This window comes from Enoplosus armatus, chromosome 6 (genome assembly GCF_043641665.1).
Source record: "Enoplosus armatus isolate fEnoArm2 chromosome 6, fEnoArm2.hap1, whole genome shotgun sequence".
NCBI lineage: Eukaryota > Metazoa > Chordata > Actinopteri > Centrarchiformes > Enoplosidae > Enoplosus > Enoplosus armatus.
The window spans coordinates 5,387,661-5,409,594 of record NC_092185.1 but is presented as its reverse complement, the minus strand read 5'-3'; the positions used below and the strand labels follow the sequence as shown (position 1 = coordinate 5,409,594).

The window sequence follows — 21,934 nt, the reverse complement described above, 5'->3', positions numbered from 1 at the left end:
TGACCTTTGACCTCTCAGAGAGCTGAAAACGTCAGCGTTTAAAGCCCAACTCTTATTCTGTTTCTCCTACTTGTAGGATTGTAAATCATTTGAATGTAAAACTCTACTCGTACACAATATTTCTGTATCAAAAAGCTACAAAGATGCTACATTCTTTGAGTGTAATGGCAACATGTCTATACACACACACACACACACACACACACACACACACACACACACACACACACACACACACACACACACACACACACACACACACACTGCTTACATCTGTCCATCAGAGTGAGGACTCTTGTTTCTCCTGGAGCTCTTGAGCTACTTCAAAGTTTTCATCCCCCTTTCAGTTCATTTCAGGAGGGAGAATTTAAGTCTAGATCCAGTTCTCAAAAAAATGAAATAGCCCTTTAATCTCCGCTGCAGATCGAACCAAAGATGCTCTGAACAGCAGGAGAGAAGATCTGAGAAGTCCCGTTGTCTCTTGTGGCGAGTTAAAAAAAATAAAAACACCCAACATGTCCTTCGGCTACATGCTCGACGGTGTTTTATTCTACTTTTCTGCTTCAAATCCTCGCCCCCCCTCAGAGCCTCCTGGTCCAGGTTTACGTCCAGCGACGAAGGAGCGACGAGACGAGCAGAGAGGCCGAGAAGAGAGACAGCGACAGGGAGACGGCCGACGCCCCGCCGCACTCCTTAGCATCTTCCTGTTGGACAGTTTACACACGTTACAGTTAGCAGAAATACATTTATATTACTGGTAGATTTATTTTATATCAGTATTTTCTCTTTCATTACTTAAAAGATGGTTTTTGCAAATGATTTTCTGAGTCTGTGTGGGATCATGTTGCATTTTAAATCCATCACTTATCACACATCAAGTTTGTGTGATAAATCCTTCACAAGTTCTTAGTAACTTTAAGATATTCCTTTATTAATCCTTCAGCAGGGAAATTTGCATTGTGACAGCAGCATAAAGGATAGTGCAATAGAAAAGTCATGATGTAATAAATAAAAACAATAAAGACCGTTATAAAAACTAAAAAACCCCAGCTATAATTAACAAATTTACTGCACCATTAAAACTGAGGAAATGTTTTAGCTAATAAAGACTAAAGTCAAACATCTGCAGTGTTGTCTAATATTCTATAAACAGGATGCTGCTTTAGCATCACGAGCTGTAACTGATGAATTATATGTAAATTATTACTGACAGGCCTTTGTAGGTACTTTAATGATGCGTTCATACGTGGAGACATCTGTCTCCGAGTTTGTAATTCGAGGTGTGTTGTCTTATTCTTGTGAAATGTCGGGTCAGACGTGGCGGCCATGTTACATATTTTGTACCTTATATTCAGTTACACCTGTAGAAACTGGCAGTGCTGGAACGTAACATAAGTACATTTACTGAAGTATTTCAAATTAAGATTTTACATATAAAACACTCGAACTTTGAATTTGATCTTATTTTATAAAACATTGATAAACATTATAACAGCGCATTATGTTTTATAAAGTAAGATCCATTGTTACAGATTAAACTACAAAAAGCCGCAGGAATGAGCTCCAACGACAACGTTAAAGTACTGATACATATATATTAATACTAATTAATATATAAAGATAATAATGATCCAATAGTATAATAGTAAAACACTGACAATAGCCACTCTGCATTATGAGTACTTTTACTTTTGATACTTTATGCACATTTTTGTTGCTAATACTAAGTGAAATTTGAATGCAGGACTTTTACTTATAAAGAATATTTTTATACTGTATATTTATACTTTATACTTCTTCCACAGCTGCTTACTGGCTGTAAATATTTAGTGGCAACACATTTCCACAAAGGACTCGTTGAGGAGGAATGTGTGTTCATTTAGTGACGCAGAAGCCTGCACAGGGATAAGTCTGCTGGTCGTCGTTTTAATGTTTCACACTGAAACAAGTCACTTCATCACGTGTTCGTCACTTCGTAGAGTTGTCTGAACGTCTGGACTCACCTTTGGGTGGTAGGCGTGGCAGGACTCCGGACGCCGCCGCACCTTCTGGGATTTCATCCTGTTGCACTTCACTGTGGCGTTATGTTCACTGCCGTTAAGGAAAACAGACCGCTCGCTGCTGGCTTGGCATTGTTTAACATTCATGATACACGTTCCGCTACTACACCCGAGTTTCAATACCAAAATCTGTCTTTTTCAAAACGCATAAGTTATATCTAAACACGAGCAGTCGTACAACAAATTAGTTTAAATAAGATACAGAGTAAAACTGGGAAAACTTACATCAGGAACTATCTGATCAAAGAATAAGTCTCAATTTTCAGTATTTCAGATTACCCAGCACTACTGACTACCTCTCCTTCCTAGGCGGTGTTGGAGTTACTTGAGCACTCTGCGACGAGGTAATTGAACGCAGTAACTCTGTTTATCTCCAGCAGGGGGCGATGCTGCTGTTGTTGTCTCAGTAAGTGAAGGATATATTTGATCTCCTTGGGCTCCAGCAGGATTGCTCCATACTGACGAGAGCAGTCACAGTCGGCCTGAGTCACAACCAGAACCAGATTACTGTCAGGAATCTGCTGCACCACGAACATCCTGAAACACAGACAACAAGTAACAGCCGATCAATCAATCTTTCAACAACCGCTCCCTCATTAACACTCATCAGTGACAACGGACAACAAAAGCGCTGACATTCATAAACCAAATTACAGTTAATTAAACCTAAAATCAACTGTTTATGATTTAATCACCATCATCAACATTAGAGGGGAATTCCACCATAAATCTAAATGATCATGTTATCATTGTTCAGCTCAGTTTTAGTCAGTTTCACCTTCACTTTGTAGTCATTTTTGTCATGAAAGAGCAGATTATCTCTCTTATTAGATTTATTAGATTAAGATTCAGTTTTATTGTCGTAAAGTGTCACAACAGTGAAATGCTGTTTGACATCTAACCATGAGGAGAAAACCGGAGCAAAATGCAAATAGATATCAGTGAAGTTATTCGTGAGTCAAAACATATGTAGAGTTCAGTGTAACAACGACCCACGATGTGAAGTTAAACATGGGTCATAAAGCAGAATGCAGCACTCTCACACGTTTCTTAAATCCTGTCATTTGAACATGAAAGCTGGTGGACAGCATTATTAGAATTTAAATTCTGTTTTAGGGTATATTTGTATATTTTTTCATGAATAAAGACGATCACCTTGATGCGCTAGAAGGCTACATAGTTTGACCACAAGATGGGGCTGTAGGTATGTGTACAGAAACTAAAAGGGACAGTTAGTTTGTGAGCAGGACGAGTTGATTCAGGCCATATTTGTTCAGTTTTAGACCTTCAGGACATTTTTGGAAAGTGAGGACATTTACTCCGGTCCTCACTTCCTGTTTCTGTTGAGGTAAGAAAGAGGTTAAAGTTAGCGGTTAGCATCAAATGAACAAGCACCTCAACCCCATCACATTAAAGCTGCTGCTGGTGGAGTCGAGACACAGACGACGTCTTTATTCTGAAAACATTTCGCTGAATTAAAACCCAAAGTTTCCTCTTACAGCTTCATCAGGGGTCAAACAGGAAGAACAGGCTGAAGGGCGTCCGACAGGATCGTCACACACAAGAATAAGTGAACCTCCAGAATAATCTCCAACATGTTGCATCAAATCAAAATGATCAAAGTTAAACAAGTCAAGTTCTTTATTCATCAATGAGGCGACTGTGTGTTTAATCTTTAAATCTAAAATACTTCACTCGCCTTGAAAGACATTGTGTGTGTGTGTGTGTGTGTGTGTGTGTGTGTGTGTGTGTCTGTCGTACTTCTGGCAGCGTCCACACTTGATGAGACTGTTCGCCTCTCTGACAGACGAGTCGTACATGAAGCCGGGATACGCCGTGTCGCAGGGCTGCAGAGCCTCCACCTTCTTCTGCTTATGAGCTGAGACACACACACACACACACACACACACACACACACACACATTAATACACTGTAATAAATGTAACCAAAAACTAATTCTTCTTCATTTTAATCTGAACTCATCCAGTGAATAAAAGACGACCACCATTGTGTCCTCCAGGTGTGGACAGTTTTCGTCATCTTTCTGTCTCTATGAGGACGTTTCCTCTTTATAAAAACAACACACACTCACACACACACACACACACACACACACACGTGTGCAGACATGTTGTACTCACTTGTATGATAGCCAGCCTTGGCTGAGTGGATGAAGATGGATCACAGTGAAGACACAGAGACCACAGCCAGGTGATGATGATGATGATGGTGAAGATGAGGATGGAGATGATGATGATGAAGATGAGGCCGCCATTTTGAAACAGAATGTTTGTAAATGAGACATAAAGAGGTTTTGACGTGAAGAAAACAAACACACCACCTGTCTATTTAAATCTTTTAACATATTTTATTTTACGTCTTCATTGATTCTGAGCTGCTGCTCTCCTATTGGATGTTTCAGTAGTTGTATCATGTCAGATTGTGAAAACCACCGTGTGAACCTCATGGAGGACCAACATGACCCTCCACAGAGCTACGCTGTTAACATTTCTATACCTGCACACACGTCTGATTTGAATCCAGAAAGTCTTACCGTCCACGAAATAATCAGAGTGCCAGAGACCACAGAGATTAAAGTCCAGCAAGAACCTGACGGGAGACACAAACACACATTTAACATATAAAACTTCTTTATCCACACACACACACACACACACACACACACACACACACACACACACACACACACACACACACACACACACACACACACACACACATCAAGTCACACAGCAGACCTTTTGTAGAAATACTCCTTTTCTCAGAGATGGTGAATTTTGTTTTACATTTAGACTCTTTGTTTGATTTATACTTATTAAAAAACATTAAATCCAGCACGCTGGCTCATTAATGTTAAATATATGCACAGAAAGTATTTCTCATCCATTTAATGTTGGAATGGGCAAAAGTCCAAACTCTCACTGCTCCTTTAACTCGACCTGCAGCTGATCAATGTATTAAATATTGTCTAAATGACTATATCTTTAAACATATAGTCTGCTGGTTTAAATTTTACAGTCTCAGTTACAGAATTACAGCAACGTTCAGAGGAACAAACAGACTCCAGAACAGCGATCGATTCAACTCTAATCTATTCCTTTAATAACTTTGAAAAATTCTACTTTTTCCTTCAATCTCACTGTGACGTTTTCTTTCACGAGTTTACGTGTCACTGGTGTTAAAATAAAATAAATAATTCAAATAAAATACTGACATAAATCCTTCAGCTGCATGTTTGCAGGTGTTCTTCATGTCGCTTTAACATCCTGGATTCAGATCAGTTTCTGTTCCTCTGCACCGATAAACTACTACATAAACAGCAGTCCACACTTACATGAGTGCGTTGGAGAAGATCCATCTCATCAATGCTGCGATGCCATAAAACGGCTGCAGGAGAAACAGGAAAACAAGAAGTTCATTCAAGGACTGTTCAAAGTTATTGACAGATTCAGTTTGAGAAAAAGAGCTTTTCAACGTTGTCGAGCCAAAAAAAGTGTCAAAATGAAGAAAAACAACTTCTCATTTATTATCAGGTCTTATTTTTCTGTCAAGTCACTCGTTGGTTTTGTTAAATGGATTTTAGTTCTGACTAAAAACAAACGAAAACACCATTTTAACCTGGAAGCAAATGTTTAATATCTACTGTGGAAGTATTCAGATCCTTTACTTAAAAGTACTAATACCACTGAAAATACCCTACTACAAGTAAAAGTACTGCATTCAAAATCATACTTAAGTAAAAGTAATATCAGCAAAATGTACTTTAAGTGATATTTTACGATTATATCTCATGTTTCTGGATTAATATTACTGTTGCATTACTTTATATGCTTTGGGGAGTTTAATTAATAATATAGCGATGCAGTAGAAGTACAAAGTGGCATAAAAAGGAAAAGCAAAGTACAAGTACCCACAACTACGACTATATAATCATTGTAACTAAACTAAGTTGTAACTAGTAGAAGTAGTCTATTGTTGATAGTAACAAATTGTGTTGATGTGCAGTGGTGGGACTCACACTGAGCAGAGGTCGGGCGCTGTTGGCGTGATGATGACTGTTCTTACACATCGCCTGGTAGTCAAACAACGACACTCTGCAAACAAGCAAACAAACAAACAAACAGTCAGATAAACGTCAGCAACATCTACGTGGAGAAAAGCTCATGACACGCTTCATACAGACAGGAAGGAAGAGGTCAGGGGTTGAAGCTCGGCCAAAGGCCCAGAGGACATCATACAGCTTCACGAGATAAAACCTTCCTTACGTATCTTAACACATCTTATCAAGTACTTTTGTCGTACTTTTTGAACATTCCCATCTTGATCAGCGACGCCATGACAGACCCGTCCACCTCGCCAAAGAAACGACCGACCTGGAAAAGACAAAATGAACAAGCAAGTTTGTTATGACTAATAATAAACATGTTAAATCATTGTATACTCACACATTGTTATTCTCTATATCTGAACAACTTAGAGTGCAGTTTGGCTTCGCTACCAAAACCAGTGACCAAAGGACAAAACAGAAATTGTATTTAGATGATCCTCTATGTTTTAAATGTTGTTGTGAAATAGTTTCATCCTGATAATCAGGATGTCATTGTTCCTTTTCTTTATTCATCCTGACATCATCTCAGCTGTTTTCTGTTAGGAAGGGGGGTCGAGACTGATGTTTTTGTCTTTCAGCCGACACAGAAGCTGTGGTAGAGGTTGCTAGAAGCAGTTGGCTTAATGTTTTTCACTACGATCAAAGAAATATGTTGATTTAAAGGCCCTGAAAACACATTTTCTCAGTCAGCTTCTCACTACGACACATGGACACACTGTTTCCAGACAAAGTTTGACCAGTTGTTTGTTATTTCACAAAACTCCCTTTAAAACCTCAAACTGAAGTTTTATATTTCTGTTTGGATTAAACAAACAAGACACGGCGCGTTAATTAGTGAGCTTTAGAGAGATACTGCTAGATGTTTTTCTTGAGCTGTGGACAGATCAGAACATGCTAGCTGTTTCCCCCCGCTTCCAGTCTTTATGCTAAGCTAGGCTAACCACATCCTGACTCCAGCTCGTACTCTGAACACAGAGACATGAGCTTGATATCCACCTGAATGTCTAACCCTCAGAAATAAAGAGAATAAGTACTTACTGAATATATTTTATTTTGTCCTCATTACTTTTCCGATCAATAATGCTTTGGTCCTTTTGTTTGTTGTGCTTTCCTGCTGCTGTGACAACTCAATTTTTATCTTACCAGTATTTATTTCTGAATACCAAAACAAAGCAAACACAATTTCATATCATAAGTAGCTCTTACAAATATTAGAATGTTTCCAGTAAAGACAGAGACAGAAACCCCCCAAAGAATAACATCTAAAGTCATAAATTCAATTATCCTCACTGCTATTTATCTAATTTCTTGGCTCTTGGAGGTCTCCTCCTGTCTACTTCTCACAGAAAAGACAAAAACCATGAAAAAAAAAAGAAAAAGAAAAGGCTGGTTGTTGAGTAAAATTACTGTGAGGTTTCACCAGGAATAAAACAGATGGTGTGAAGTATTAAACTGTGATTTAAAGTCCTTTCTGTGTGTGTGTGTCGGTCCTCTCTGGCCCTCAGCAGCACCAGAGTCTCTGAATTATTCACAGCGTTTTGTCTCAGCAGCTCAGTTCACGTTTACAAGCTGCTCTCTGCCCACACTTTATCTCCGTCTGGACGGGATTTTTCCCAGCAGCCCCGGAGGACTCGCAGGTTGCTGAGCGTTAGCAGTCGGATACTGCTTACACCAAAATTTGACCCTCTGTTTATCTGACAGCAGCAGCAGCAGAGGGTAAACATGCTGGAATAAACAAAAAAATAAGGGCAGTAGAAGTGCCAGAGTCAAACTCCTGCCAGGAGCTCTGCAGACGTACAGCAGCAGCAACAAAACACAAGTTCAATTCTGTAGAAGGCTTCCAACAGAACTGCAGTATTATATTCAGGACTGCACCAGCACCATGAAAGTGCAGCTACCAGTTAAACATCATTAAATCAGAGATGGTCAGCTCCCATTTTTAGTCAAACTAGCTCAAAGGATTAGAACACTTTGGTCCAGAGTAAAACATCTCAACAACTATTGGAAACATTTATAAGGATGAATCCTAATATCTTTGATTCAAGTACAGATGAGGCTGACAAAGCATGCAAATGCTAGCATTCATCCAAGAGCACAGCTGAGCCTAAGTCCAGCTGAGACTGAAAGTTCAGCCAGGTCTGACAGTGTAGGGCTGAGCCTGACAATCTGCGTCTGAGATGTCCTAAAGTGGCCACCGTACAGAGGATACAACCTTTTTAATATATGAATCAGTAATAGTAACACTGCCTCTTCTCTGGGCAAACTTTAATTTTCTGTCTACTTCCCTCGTGGTGAGAATCTAAGAATAGTCAAGTTGTCTCTTCAGTTTCTATGTTCAGTAATTTAGTTTTCTGGTGTGTGATGAACATTACAGCCCGGTGCTGCTAGTGCGGCTACAGACTGTTAATCTTATTCATTTCAGGACATATTGAACATAATGGGTCGTGTTTATCAGTCTAACCTCTTTCCAGCCCTGCGGATGAACGGTGGACTCCTGCAGCCGGTTCTCAGACAGGACCATTGATCAAACAGACATTTCCTCTGCACACGGCCAACACAACCAATAACAAGCCCTGCGTTTTGCTCCGTCACCCTGCTCACTACACTTCCTCACTCTGACCTACTGTATTTCTTTTAGTCAGCGCTCATTTCATTTCTTTACTGATTAAATATTTACCGTGCCCTGCAACGTACTACGAGCTGCACCTTCACACCACAGCGGCTTTAACACCGGGGAGGATTCTGGGTGTTTCCGCAAACTTCCTGTAAAGTCCAGAGCTCAGCAAAACATAGAGGAAGCACTTTATCATAATATCTGCTTAGTAAGGCCCCTGGGACTGCAGCAGACATGCAAATAATGAAAAATGAGCTTCTACAGTAAATGATTCTTGCTTTAAAGTTACTCTACACCAGAACATTTTGCTGCTGTGTGTAGAAGGTGTCATTTCCTTTTAATTGTACTTCAACAATGTCACACGAGTACTGATATTTTTGATTTAATAACAAATATTAGCACAAAGATTTGTATGTGTTAGAAGTTACAGTCATTTACAAAGAATATGACATTACATAAAGACTTTCAGGTGATTAAGCTCTCCCCTCTGGCAGCCATATTGGAGGTCTTTGGTTATAAGGTGTTATTGCTCAGATATGATTCATTTTATGAAACTGATCATTTCATCATCTGAATTACACCAAACATCCAGTTTCATTGCCTAAAAATCTGTTCTATTTTACAACTTTACATTTGCCGCTGCTAAACTTAGCTTAAAGTTAGTCAGTGGCCAGTTTATTAGGTACAGCTTGCTAAAACGAATGCAGTCTAATCCAATGGATGTAGTTTGTGGTGAACTGTATTATACAGAGAGGTGTTTCTACAGGTTTCAGTCCTGGCTGATGGCGACACCTGTGATTACTGGTGATAACAGTGAATGCAATTTATATACCACAAGTCCTGTTTGAAATTACACATATATTGAATTAACATCATAAAACACACTTCATGACCGCTGCTCTTTTCTTACTAGTTACCACATTGTTTTATTTAATGTGTGGTTATGTATTGTATTAAGAGCAGAGTTGTTGTTTAGTGTTTTTTAAAGAAGAATGGGCATCAGGCGTAAGGCTCATTAGGTCGATACAGCGAATGTGTAAGTTGTCTACTTTTACATCCAGCAAACACAGAGCAACATAATCATCCCGTTGGAGTCGTGTTTGTGTTCACCTGATGAAGTCCAGTATTCGCTCTCTGTTGTTGCTGCTTGGTGCTGGGCAGGTGTGAGGTGTACTGTGAGTTTATCAGAGCCTGTTTGATGAAAACAGCTACTTGTTGCTCCCGTGAAACAGGGTTGATGGGAGAACGTTTGCCGGACGTAAAAACCAAAACAATGAGCTGAAAGATGCTCAAGTGCTCCATATGGTGTCCCATCACATGAGAAGATGGTTGTCTCTGAGTTTCAGTAGTAACACTGAACTAGTTTACAAGGTCAGCAGTTAGTTCAGATGACCTAAACTGACTTGGAATAAAGATTAAAGCTAAAGACTAAACTGGGTCTCATTAACATCAATTTGTAAATAAATCCACATGATCAAACTGTTCACTTGGATCCACAGACTCAACAAACTGCTTCAGCTCTCTGTTCACAGCCTGGTCAGATTTACATGTTATTACATAACAGATAATCCACAGTGCTCCTCTGCCACCAGCTCATTATCTTTATCTGAGACGATGGACTGCACATAAACATTCATTCAGCTGCTCTGCACTCGAGCTGGAGGTCCTTTTGACCCCGACAGCATTACAGATGTCACAGAGTCACTGGACGACAGCTAAGCCTCATCTGGCCTCAGCAGAGCCAGCTGCTGCTGCACAGCTGGCAGCCTCGCGGCCACCGAGACCGTCCCGTCTACGTGTCGCAGGTTCGACTCCCGGCAACAAGTCCTGATCCAAACAACAAGCTGAAGCTCTGGAGAGATTAAACATGTGAAATAGAAGCGAACATCTCAGCAGGAGATGTGTGGCATGAACTGGGCGTGGCAGAGCGTGTAAGTGTTTATGGTTGCACAGAGGGCTCCGGATTAATCCTCAATAATATGGCTCTTAACAGGCTGAGTTAATCCGGAGCTAACGAGCAGCTGTTAGATGGACAGCAGGCTCGCAGTCTGTACCTCTCTGAACACACAAAGACACTTTAAAGGCCTTCAAAAGTATATGTGAAATGTACAGAAGCCCATTTCAGCCAGGAAAAGAAAAACAGATGAAAAGCAAAACAAATATTCATTGTATTTCTGAGAAATAAGTACAAATTCTGAGATACTAAATACAAACAAAATTTTGACTTTGACTCTCAATTATAGTCAAGTTAGAGAGTCAAAACTATATAATTATTTGTATAATTACTTTTTAAAAGTCAAAATAATGATCAAACCTGCCATGCATCCGGCCGCTTGCTCCGCTCTGGTTAAGCTCCGTAAGGTCAGCAGGTGCAGCAGCTGCTATATTTCACTGCTAATGCACCGCACACGCAGATTAGGACCAAAACTGTCCTCAAATCCTGTGAGCCATCCAGATGTTGTTTATGAGCACATTAAATGATTCAAGAGAAGCCGTGAAGCTGAGAAATCACCTCCCGTCTCGGACCGCACGTCCACGACTCTGACACCAAAACTCATCCTGATTGTCTAAAGAATCAACTTCTAAGTAGTCCAAGTAGTTTAAACCAAAGTGTTCCCATTTAATTAACCAAAGACTTAAAGGACTTTTCTTATGTTTTGCCAATCTTATCATTCAGACTGATTTTCCTCCTTCCAGACACTATAAATATTACACCATATATTCATTTATACATTATTGTAGCATGGAAGACGGGGCTGTTTTGAAAACTCTTCTTGTTGGTGCCTTCAAGGACGATCCGAGATCAGAAATTCCAAAGTAAGCAGCAACCTTGTCATTACAAAAATTACCAGTCACATGATCCTTTTCACAACGTTCGTGTTTGTTTAAAGTTTGGTTTTCTGGGACTCTTCACTCTCAAATATTATATGTTGAAACGTCCTTGAACACTCAAAGCAGTTTAGCAGAATTTTTAAGTATCAACAACAACATGACTTTGGATAAAAGACCTGAAGAACTGTGACTGAATGTTGACTGTGATTAACTAAACAGTGTACAGACAAAGTGTGGTTAACAAAACCCTCAAAACCAGCAAATATGGTCGTTCATGCAAAAATGTCTTCTGTAAAATGTAGCGCAGCACACACCGGCCACACACCCCAAACACGTGGTACAAATAGAAGCATCATTCAAGGTCCAGAGGCCGGAAAATGACAATCTAAACAATGAATATGAAAAAAATTGCTGCTTTTCTGGAGAGTTGATACACGTCAGCTGATGTGTGTCAACCAAGATAACACTGATGCTATGTGGGCTAATTATTTACTATTATCGATGAATCAATGAATTATTCACACTATAAAATGTCAACAATGAAAAATGTCTTCTTCTATCCGACCAACAGTCCAAGATATTCAATTTACGATGATATAAATGTTGAAGCATTTTTAGAATAACGACTCATCTGGTTTTTAAAGTTTTGTGATTGTGATTGTTCAGAAAATTTTATCAACAGCGAAAAAATGAAACCTGGCATGGTTAAAATAAAAATGACCAACAGAGACACATCTGTCAATTTAGTATCAAGGTTCAAAATGTTCTCAAGAGGTCAGATGTTACCTCGTTCCTCTCTTTGGACAGCACGATGAAGCCGTTGTTGTCGACCAGGAAACAGTTCAGATCCTGAACAGGAAGCAGAAGGAAGAAGTGTGTGTTTAAGTTTTATGATTTTATGATATTTTATGGATTATGATGTTAAGCAGATAGAACAGGCAGATTACTTACAACACTCTCACAGCTGAGAGGACACACACCTTCGACGTTTGAACACTGAGAGAGAGAGAGAGAGGGTGTAAGGGGTAAAGGTCAAAGGTCATCAGGAGGAGCAACAGTTGAGCTTAACACACTACCAGCTCACTGCACACAAGAGGAAGGCGAAGGTAAACTCCAGGAAAGAAGTAGAAAAGCAAAATGAATGAAACAGAGAAAGATAAAAATCTGTGTCTGAAGTGAGAGACAGCGTACAACTTTTAACAGTTTCAGTTATAATATTAAAAATCTGTATCTGTGAAATCTGCAATTCCCACCATTATACACCATTTATATGAACTGTAAAATGGTAGTTAGTTTGTAACTGTCTGCACAAAGACAATTATATTCAAGTAAGGTTGATTTAAATTGAAGTAACCAGGATGTGATGCATGTGAAGAGCGTGCCTTTAATATTACAATGTGGTGTGACATGTTGTTAGTACATTCTGGAAAAGCTTTGAATCAATAATCAGTATTTACTTACGTCTGTGTCGCTGGGCTGGAAGCAACAAGAGTCGAGGAAAAAAACACATTATAGATAATTATATAAATATCATTCAACTACAAACTAATAGAAATATTTGAACATCGTGACAACATTTCTTAGCAGAGGTGTTGTGCAGGGTACACGCAGGTATTCGGCGTATTTTTTCGGATGGCGAAGACATGACGTGCCCTACTCTGCCTCTGATTGGCTAGTACTCACTGCCTTTGTTGGTTGGCTTGGTTAGGGTTAGAGTAAGAATAACAGGGTAAGCCAATCAGAGGCAGAGTAGGACCGGTCATGCCTTCGCTTCGCCATCCTGCCCTGTTGATTTAATATAAATAACAAAATAAGGCCTGTTTTGTAATGAAGACGGTGAGCAACAGGACCTTGTAAATTATGCTCATAAGATATACTTGATAGCTGGGATTCAAATGGTAGACGTTAGTAAGCTAAATATTAGACCTGTAGATGCACAGTGCCATTGTTCAATATGCTATTGATGTTATTATACTCATGCATTAGCCCTGTATAGGACCAGTAATATTTGCAAACTGCCCCCTGACAAATAATGTTAATTTTATAATGGTGGCACACTCTGGCCCACCCTATCTATTGCAGCTGTTCCAAGAGACAGATTACAAAATAAGCTACTGGCCCATAGACTACTTGCAAGGAGAGAGGATAGTTATGTAGTAGTCTGTGAGCCAGTATTGATCACAATTCATAATGATCATAATGATGATAATGAAGTCAAGCAACAGAAGTAAAGTAACAATGTGCAAATACTACTGGCCACTTTTTGGGTAAAGTAGATATGCAGGAGTGGTCTTCCATGTCACTGTGTATACACACGGCGCACTATCTGCTGGACGTGCTGCTTTAAAAAAACCTCCACCGCCGTTTCTCAGCATGCGGTCCACCCAAAACGTATATATTTTCCCTCTGTTTGTTTGGGTCCTGCCACATGAAGTCTGTCACTTAAAGAAACTAAAGACTCACCGCGGTAAAAAAGTGCTAAAGTAAAACACATTGTGTGACAGACGGATTCCTCCTTGACGATTAAAACTGAATTTGCAGTCTGTGTAAAATAACAAATAAGAAGGTAAAAAAAACTTTGTGCTGTTGAAATCCAAACGGTGATATTTTACAGTCAAGGCACAAAACTTAGTGAGCTTTAAAGATTTAACTTTTTAAATCTCACAGAGATGTTCAGCTCTTATAAAATGTGGCTGTTTTTCTAAATAATTGGATCTGTATTAAACAACCGCTGACAGTTTCTTCAGTTTCCTCACGTAGTGAAACAAATGCAACAGGCCACAGATGATAAATATACTTAAGTCCTGATCAGGGTGAAGAGACAAAACTAGACAGATCAGACTGTTAATGTAACATAAGAACCTTGTATCTCCAAAATACAAACTGCTTAACAGCTGAGAGAAGCAGCCATGTGTCAGACTGACTTTTAGTTTTTATTGAATGGGAGAAACTTTATATAAATTTTATGTAAATGTGGTCTGTGGATGACTGTGAAGTCAACTGAACTAATGTCAGCAGTGAATATATTAAAGCAGCCTGTCACAGCTGTCAGCTCTCATTAATAATGTTATCTGCATCATCAACCTCTACAGGACATCTGCACACATCCGGCTGCAGCTCTGCTTCACTGAACTGAACTGAACTGAACTGAACTGCAGGAGACGTTCACAAGGTCAAAGACCTGCAGAGTGTGTGTGTGTATGAATATTGTCTGCCTAATGTCATTTCTGGGGACAAATTTTCTAACAAGATTAAAAGCCTGTAGCCAAATGAGGCTGCAGATCTCAGTTCAACAAACAAAACTGTTGGATGGATAAAAATAGAGAGACAAGTTGTCTTTTATTGGGCGGGGTGAAAATAAAAATAAGTAAATTTTGTCCTGCGGAGGGCGCCAGAGGAAAGCTCCAGTTGGTACCTAAATCTAAAGCGTCTATGCTCAGTGGTCATTTTAGGACGTTTCAGATTCAGCTCAACTTTCATCAGACTAAGGGGAAATCGATCAGGGATTGGCTTGCAAAGGTGCAGTAAATCTGTGCTGACTTTTCATGCACAGTTAAATTTGGATGAACTTTGACACGCAAGTTTGTGCCTTTGACCCGCAGCAAACCATCTTGGCGGTGTTGACCTTTGAAGGACTGAAGACCCACAGAGTCCAAAATAGAGGATGCTATCACAGAAGAGGTCTGCAGTCCGTCGCGTGACAGGAGCAAGCCTGTTCGCTTGGCAGACTACTGTGGCTGGCCTGCGTTAGCATGTTACCAGTTAGCATGCCAGCCACAGTAGCTCACCTATAGTCAGTCACCACATCACCAAACTTCCAACACCACCTATTTTGAAAGGACGCACAAATTAATTTCATGGTTCAAATTTCAGGTTTAACCAAACAGCTGCTTTGAGCTGAGTGCTACATTTGCTGATTGCTAACCTGCAAACATCGTCATATTAACATAAAAAACCTATAACATTCATTTCTACAGTCAGCATGTGAGCAAAGATGAACAACTATTGGATGTTAACATGTTAACGTTTAGCATATACATGCAGCATGTTAGCATGCTAATTTTAGCACAGGTACCGTGGTGTTTTGATTTTTTTTTTAGTGGGGTCCCATTTATTTAGAATTAGATTGTGCCTTTAAACCACTGAAATTTAATATCTCAGCTTTCCCTTAAATTAAATAATGAAAACTCGTACTTGTGAAAGTGAGAGCAGACTGAAGTCTTTATTTTGGTCTCTTAAGGGTCAAATCCAGTTGTTTTACATCTTAATGGGACTTTATATTGCGTACATTCCACTTTTAATCTTAATATGAAAAGTCTAAAGGACTTAATGCATACAATTAATGGGCTCTGTTCCCTAATGAAGGAAAAAGAAAATTGAAAACATGACCTCTGAATCCAGAGGATTATTATTGGACGGTCACGCAGCAAAAATCATTTGTTCGTCCTTGGAAACTTGGTGTTGCTTGAAACTTGTCGACACACTTACTATTTGCTTGGTGGCTAACTAGTCGACTCCTGACTGCAGATCATGCTGCTTCTCTTTGTGGAGCAGTTTACACTCACACAGAACAGGGAGCAACACAGCTAATGTGATAGCTTCCTCCGTTTTGGACTCTCTGGCTCTCTGTTCCCTAACAGGTCAGCACAGTTGGGGCTTTCAGTCGAAACCTGCAAGAACGAATAGTTTACACAAGATATTATGCGTTCAATTTAGTTGAACTTTGGTGACAAAACCTGTAAGAAAACAGTGTGGTGTGTGTCACTATGGCTGCCCGGGAGCCACTTGCTCTATTACAAATAATGTCTTAACTCAATGTCGATGTTGAAATCGCGCTTTTGGTGTCGGTCAAGGACGCGACTTTGCATGTTAAAGTTCACGAACATTGAAATGAAGTAATTGAGCCCAACATTTGTCCGTTACACTGTAAATAATGTTGTGACCGAGCACTTAAATGCAACAGTGTTTTGTTGGACATGAGGATGCACATGGGTGAGCCCTGCTGATCGTTTCACGTTATTCCACTGATCTACAGGTGGCAGTAGCGCACCAAGAAATGCAGCAATGAGCAAAGGCAGTGAAGAAGTAAACATGTATGTAAACAGTGCAAAAACAAAACGCCTCTACCAGGTTTGTGTCACTGTAGTCTGGTTAAAGTTCAGGTTTAAGGGACAATTTGTTTTTAATCAGTCAAGATTAAAGTTAAGAGTCTGAGAAATAAACACAAGTCAATGAAGTGTGGTTAGGGTTACAACAATGCCAACATGTGTGAGAGTGAGTCTGGTCACCTGCTTGGCGATGGCCCAGAACCTCTTTTCCAGCCAATCCAAGGACAACTGCACCCCGATAGCTAAAAATAGAAAACACACACACACACACACACACACACATGTATTAAGACAGACGCAGGACAAGATGGACTCTGCAGAGCTTAACAGTTTGCCGTGTTTGTGGAGGAAAGGAGGAGGACAGGAAATCAATTTCGACCCTGGGTTCACCTCTGTCGTGTCCTGACGCTAATGAAGGGATGTAAACACTGATGAGCCTGATGGTGTGTGTGCTCCCTGCAGGCTGGATAATGACGCCCGCAGTCTCTCAGTGATGCACTGTAGAAGCTTTATTACTCAGAGTATCAAACAGCGAGCATTTAGGAGCAAGTTGAAAGCCGAACAGTTGATCTGTGTGAAGTCAGATGTGTGCTGGAGGTGATAAAGCTATTAGTTACAACGTTGGAAAGTGGTACCAGAGGCGTCAAATGATGCATTGTTTTTAAAGCCAATAAATTGGACCGTTTATATTCACTTATCACAGATTTGTCATTATCAGCGTATACGTAAACTGATAACTAACAAGAAAATAGGCACAGAAATGTCTCCATTACATGGTTTGTCCACCAGAGAGTGCTGACAAGATCCAAACCGTAAAATGTCCTGCTCAGAACATATTCTGGTCACAATGTTTTGTTTTGTTATGTGTTTATGTCAAAAATGAATATTGGCCAATAAATCGTCTCTGGATATTTTAAACTCTCAAATAACCTCAAAAATCCAATTACGGTCAGACTGTAGTTTGGGTGTTTCTTGCAACCACCTGACTAGCACGTTGTAGGTACATTAACTGAATTAATTAACTTGATTATTACTTAATCAAAGTCCCTTCCAGAGTAATAGAAACACTGTCTTCCTGCTGAAATACAAAGATTCAGTCCTAGCCAGCAGCCCCATCCACAGCAGCCCGTCACTCAGCGAGCGCAGCGTCAGAGGACCGGCGGGGGTCGTTTCCACTCAGAACAACATAATAACTGCAACTGATAATGAAAACTCTTCCTCACACAGGCAGCTCACACACACACACACACACACACACACACACACACACACACACACACACACACACAGATAAGTGATATGAGGCGACATGTCGAGCCTCTTGTGTACTGGTGTTATTGGAAAAGCAGAGCAGCTGTAAAACATTTTATTTGTGGTCTTTTCTGGATATTGAGCTTGTTGTTATTGAGCATTTCATCAACTGCAGATTCTCCTCTGATGCTGCAGTACAGAAAAAAAACCCTGTCTGCTGAGGAGTATGTAGGAATTCAGGTGAGGCCACGTCAAGTTATTTCAAGAGACTTCTCATCCTTTTTGATTGAAATGTTTTATTAAAGCCTGAAATATTAACTTTGCTTATTGGCAAACACAACATTCTGTTTATTCCTCCAACATTAGTCTGAACTTGTGGTCTAAACACTGGAAATAAAACTGGGATCACTTGTTTAACAGCGTTTTTAATGTTGGATGACAGCATGTGTACAGAGAATAATCCGCTCTGATTGGCTGTGCGGAGACAATTAGCTTCCTCATCGTTCAATAAGCAAATAGCTCATCGAGTATCTCTAACTTACTGTCTTCTACTGTTCAGCTTTTACCTTGAGCTCCTCGTCTGACAGATAAGAACATTTATAATATTTTAGAGCTGTTCTGTCGTGTTGCTGCTCAGTGTACATTTACATTACAGTAACTCTGTTACTTTTGGCAGTAACTAATACTTAAATAACTAAATTACCGTTACCTAAAGTACTGAGATGTGTAGTCTCCACTTTTTGTTCTAGACTTTGCTGTTTATGCAACTTGCCTGCACGAAGCTACTTGCTAAAGACCCGAGCTGGATTTTAATGGTTGGGCTCAGAGTCCTGTGACCCAGGGACAACTCAACAAACTAATAACACGGTATGTTGTAGAAAATATGCAGCCTCTCTCTACTGTCGAGTCACCCACTTTCAGGCAGCTGGTCAGCCAGATACTTTGTCCAGGCGGCCAAATGAAAACTGTCTGTCACAGTCGAGTTGATCAGCTGTGTTTGTTTTCCATACTGCAACAACAGGACTGAAATCATCACAGTAATGCCTTACTTTTTGGTGGAAGTAATCAGTAAAGTTAAAGAGTTACTTTTAGGTAACTAGTAACTGTAACTACTATTTTTCAGTAACTAGCACAACACTGGTGAACACAAATCAGTGATGCAGATTCTGATTCAAGTTCCTTCATCTTTGAACTCCAACTTTAATGTCTGCCTCAACTTGTGTGAGAATTTAACAAATATTTGTTTAAGGGTTCCGGTGGGATCCCACCGGTTCCTCCGTCACTTCATGTGTCGGTTAAAATGTGATTCTATATGAAATATATATTTATGTCAAAGGCACTGAATGTGTTCATTCGACTGGATAAACGGAGAGCGTTTGTCTTGCCCTCTTTGTTATTCCATGAGAGTGAGAGTTCAACACTTGCTGTTATGTGTTGCCCCTCACGCCAAAGGTAGTGAGAGGTAGTTTGCACGATGAAGAGCTAAACAGTCACTTAAGAGAGTCGAGTCTTGAACTGGGACACGTCTAACAAGCTCAGTGTGAAGCAGGAGGGTTGTTGTAGAGGGAAGAAAAGTGACGCTGCATTTGTGTTCATAGAGAGTTGTGACCGTTGGGTGCTTTTAAACCTCTTAAGGCATCACTCTCCTTCACTCTTTTAAAATAGCCTCTCTGCAGACTCAGTGGTCTGCGGCTTTGCTCTGCTGTTTCATTTCATTTCTGGGGGTGTTTTCTTTTTTTTCTCCTTTCCTGTCAGCAGCGTCCTTATCGCCGCCCTTCAGCGCTGCAGCTGCACTGTTTCTGCTGCAGTCTGCGCTCTCAAACAAGGACGAGTCCACGACGGTACAAAACACATCCGACACATTTACTCTACTTTTCAAACATCATTAACACCGAAATACTTCATGGTGTGCCGGCTCTCAGGACTAGTGTCTTTTTATGGAGACGAGGAGAGAATCTGCAGCTGCATTATTATTATTCTTACACGTGTGCATTTTATTTTACTAGGCAACACAACTTCTCCCGTGAGATGTTTACGGTGTGTCGAGCTGCAAAAGAGCTGCAAAACTGAGTGCACCACTGAGAACATTAAAATTTTATGGTCCAATTTTCTACCAGCACTGTTCATACTTTTGGGGTGCTTTTTCATATTTCTTGTGCTTTTTTTACTCATATTTTCTCTACGTGTGACTTCACAAGTCTGATTCATATTTTTATGTCTACCTCACCTCCTGTTGTAAGTCTTACTGTGATTTTTATCTCTGTTGTTAATTCATGTTGTCGTTGTCGGATCCTGCTACAAATTTGCTGCAACCAGCCAATTTCACCACAGTGATCAATACATTTTCATCTAATCCAGTTTTGTCTCATCTGAAACTTTTGTTCTGGCAATGCAGTAATGGCAACACACACAGACTGACCTGGACAGCTTCTCTTTTTCCTGGCTGATGCTACTGTAGTTTGGACTCTGATCATACGTACATCTGTCAGTTGTTCTGAGTTTTTTTCATGGTGATTACGCAACACTCATATTTACAGAGAAATACCTACATAAGCTAAAATCTAGCAGATACGTTTGAGCTTATGTTCACTAGGATTTGATGTCCTAATTAATCCAAAAGTTGTTTAATGTCCTGCTGTGAGAGCATTCTGTTGACCAGAGTTTACAGTACACAAGATCCTGTTGTGGTGAGCACAGCAAAGGTTCTGGTAATAAAACAACAAAAAATGGGGGGAAAAACACAAAATGAGTTTAGGCATTAAGATGAAGTCGTCAAATAGTCTTCACAGCTGTAAAACTGAAGTCAAGAGTTAAATCAGTTACATTTAGCTGAAGTGAATGATCTCTCTGTCTCATACGTTGTCTTTCTGTTTCACATAGTCAATACAAGTCAATTCTCTTCTGTAGATTTTACTGGAATTAATATTATGAAAACAATAGTGTCTAAAAAGAATGGAGAGAAAAAAATAAACTCAATGAAATTCATAACAATAAAAATGCTTACATTAGTAAATTAAAGGAGGATAAACATTTAGATAATGAAATATACAAACGAACAGTTAAAGTAAGAGCAGTATGCGAGTAAAAGCAAAATCAAATCAATAATAGTGATGGATTATTAGGGATGTTCTGTCCCTCTGCAAGTAGATTCTGGTCTCTAATTTCATCTAGTTTCCTCAGATTCAGGATTAAAGGATGAGACTGGTGACGTCCTACATTTGTCTTATTGTCTGCAAATGTTATGAAAAGACTCAAACCAACAGTGAATGTATCTCCTAACAAGTATTGTGTATCACAGCCTGATATGTCTTCTTCCACTGAGCCATAGAGCTCCATCATCCAAAAACATCACATCACACCAGTGAGCCACACTGTCGCACTGGGTGACGTCTTCATTACCATGAACACAGTTTAGTTTATTTTGACTGAATCACACATACACCGTCCTGCTGCCACAAATACTCACTAGAGCACCAAATGTGGATTCATCCGCCGATGAAAATAGTCCCTAACAAATGCACTATTAACTCCTGTTTATATATTATTATATTAACTATAGTGAGCAGCTGTTTTAGGAAATTACTGTTTTTACTATGTTTTAAGCATGAAACTATATATTATATATATATATATATTTGTGAACAGCTTTTAAAGAGTGACTCAACACTAGATTTTGGAAGGACGACGAGCAAAGCTGAACAGGCCTCTGTGAAAGTTTCCTTTTACCTCTGACCCAACATCACAGCTGGGTGTGGTCCGGTGTGGTCTCCCAGCTGTGTAATATAGTGCAACGGTACATCTTTATTCATCTTTGGAAGCTGTCGTGGTACAATTATACCACAGGGTGGCAGCAAACATGTTGAGGGTACTTTGGGGCGGGGCAACACCTATACTTCCACTACGGGCGGAGTCACACATGTAGCCCCACCCCTACTTCCA

The 21,934-nt window shown here is 39.8% G+C and overlaps 1 protein-coding gene across 1 annotated transcript in view; it reads right to left on the bottom strand.

Annotated features, from left to right (window-relative positions):
* Positions 1-602: 602 nt before the first annotated feature.
* The window catches only part of LOC139286063 (voltage-dependent calcium channel subunit alpha-2/delta-4-like), a 57,982-nt gene continuing 36,650 nt past the window's right edge, over positions 603-21,934 (bottom strand). Inside the window, exons 28-40 of the mRNA XM_070906728.1 lie at positions 16,925-16,986; positions 13,098-13,112; positions 12,588-12,632; positions 12,423-12,485; positions 6,385-6,455; positions 6,101-6,176; positions 5,417-5,469; positions 4,616-4,671; positions 4,203-4,223; positions 3,822-3,939; positions 2,482-2,597; positions 2,004-2,086; positions 603-704 (exon numbers count right to left, since the gene is read on the bottom strand). Coding sequence (XP_070762829.1) covers positions 603-704; positions 2,004-2,086; positions 2,482-2,597; positions 3,822-3,939; positions 4,203-4,223; positions 4,616-4,671; positions 5,417-5,469; positions 6,101-6,176; positions 6,385-6,455; positions 12,423-12,485; positions 12,588-12,632; positions 13,098-13,112; positions 16,925-16,986 — 881 coding nt within the window. The remainder of the gene's footprint in view (positions 705-2,003; positions 2,087-2,481; positions 2,598-3,821; positions 3,940-4,202; positions 4,224-4,615; positions 4,672-5,416; positions 5,470-6,100; positions 6,177-6,384; positions 6,456-12,422; positions 12,486-12,587; positions 12,633-13,097; positions 13,113-16,924; positions 16,987-21,934) is intronic.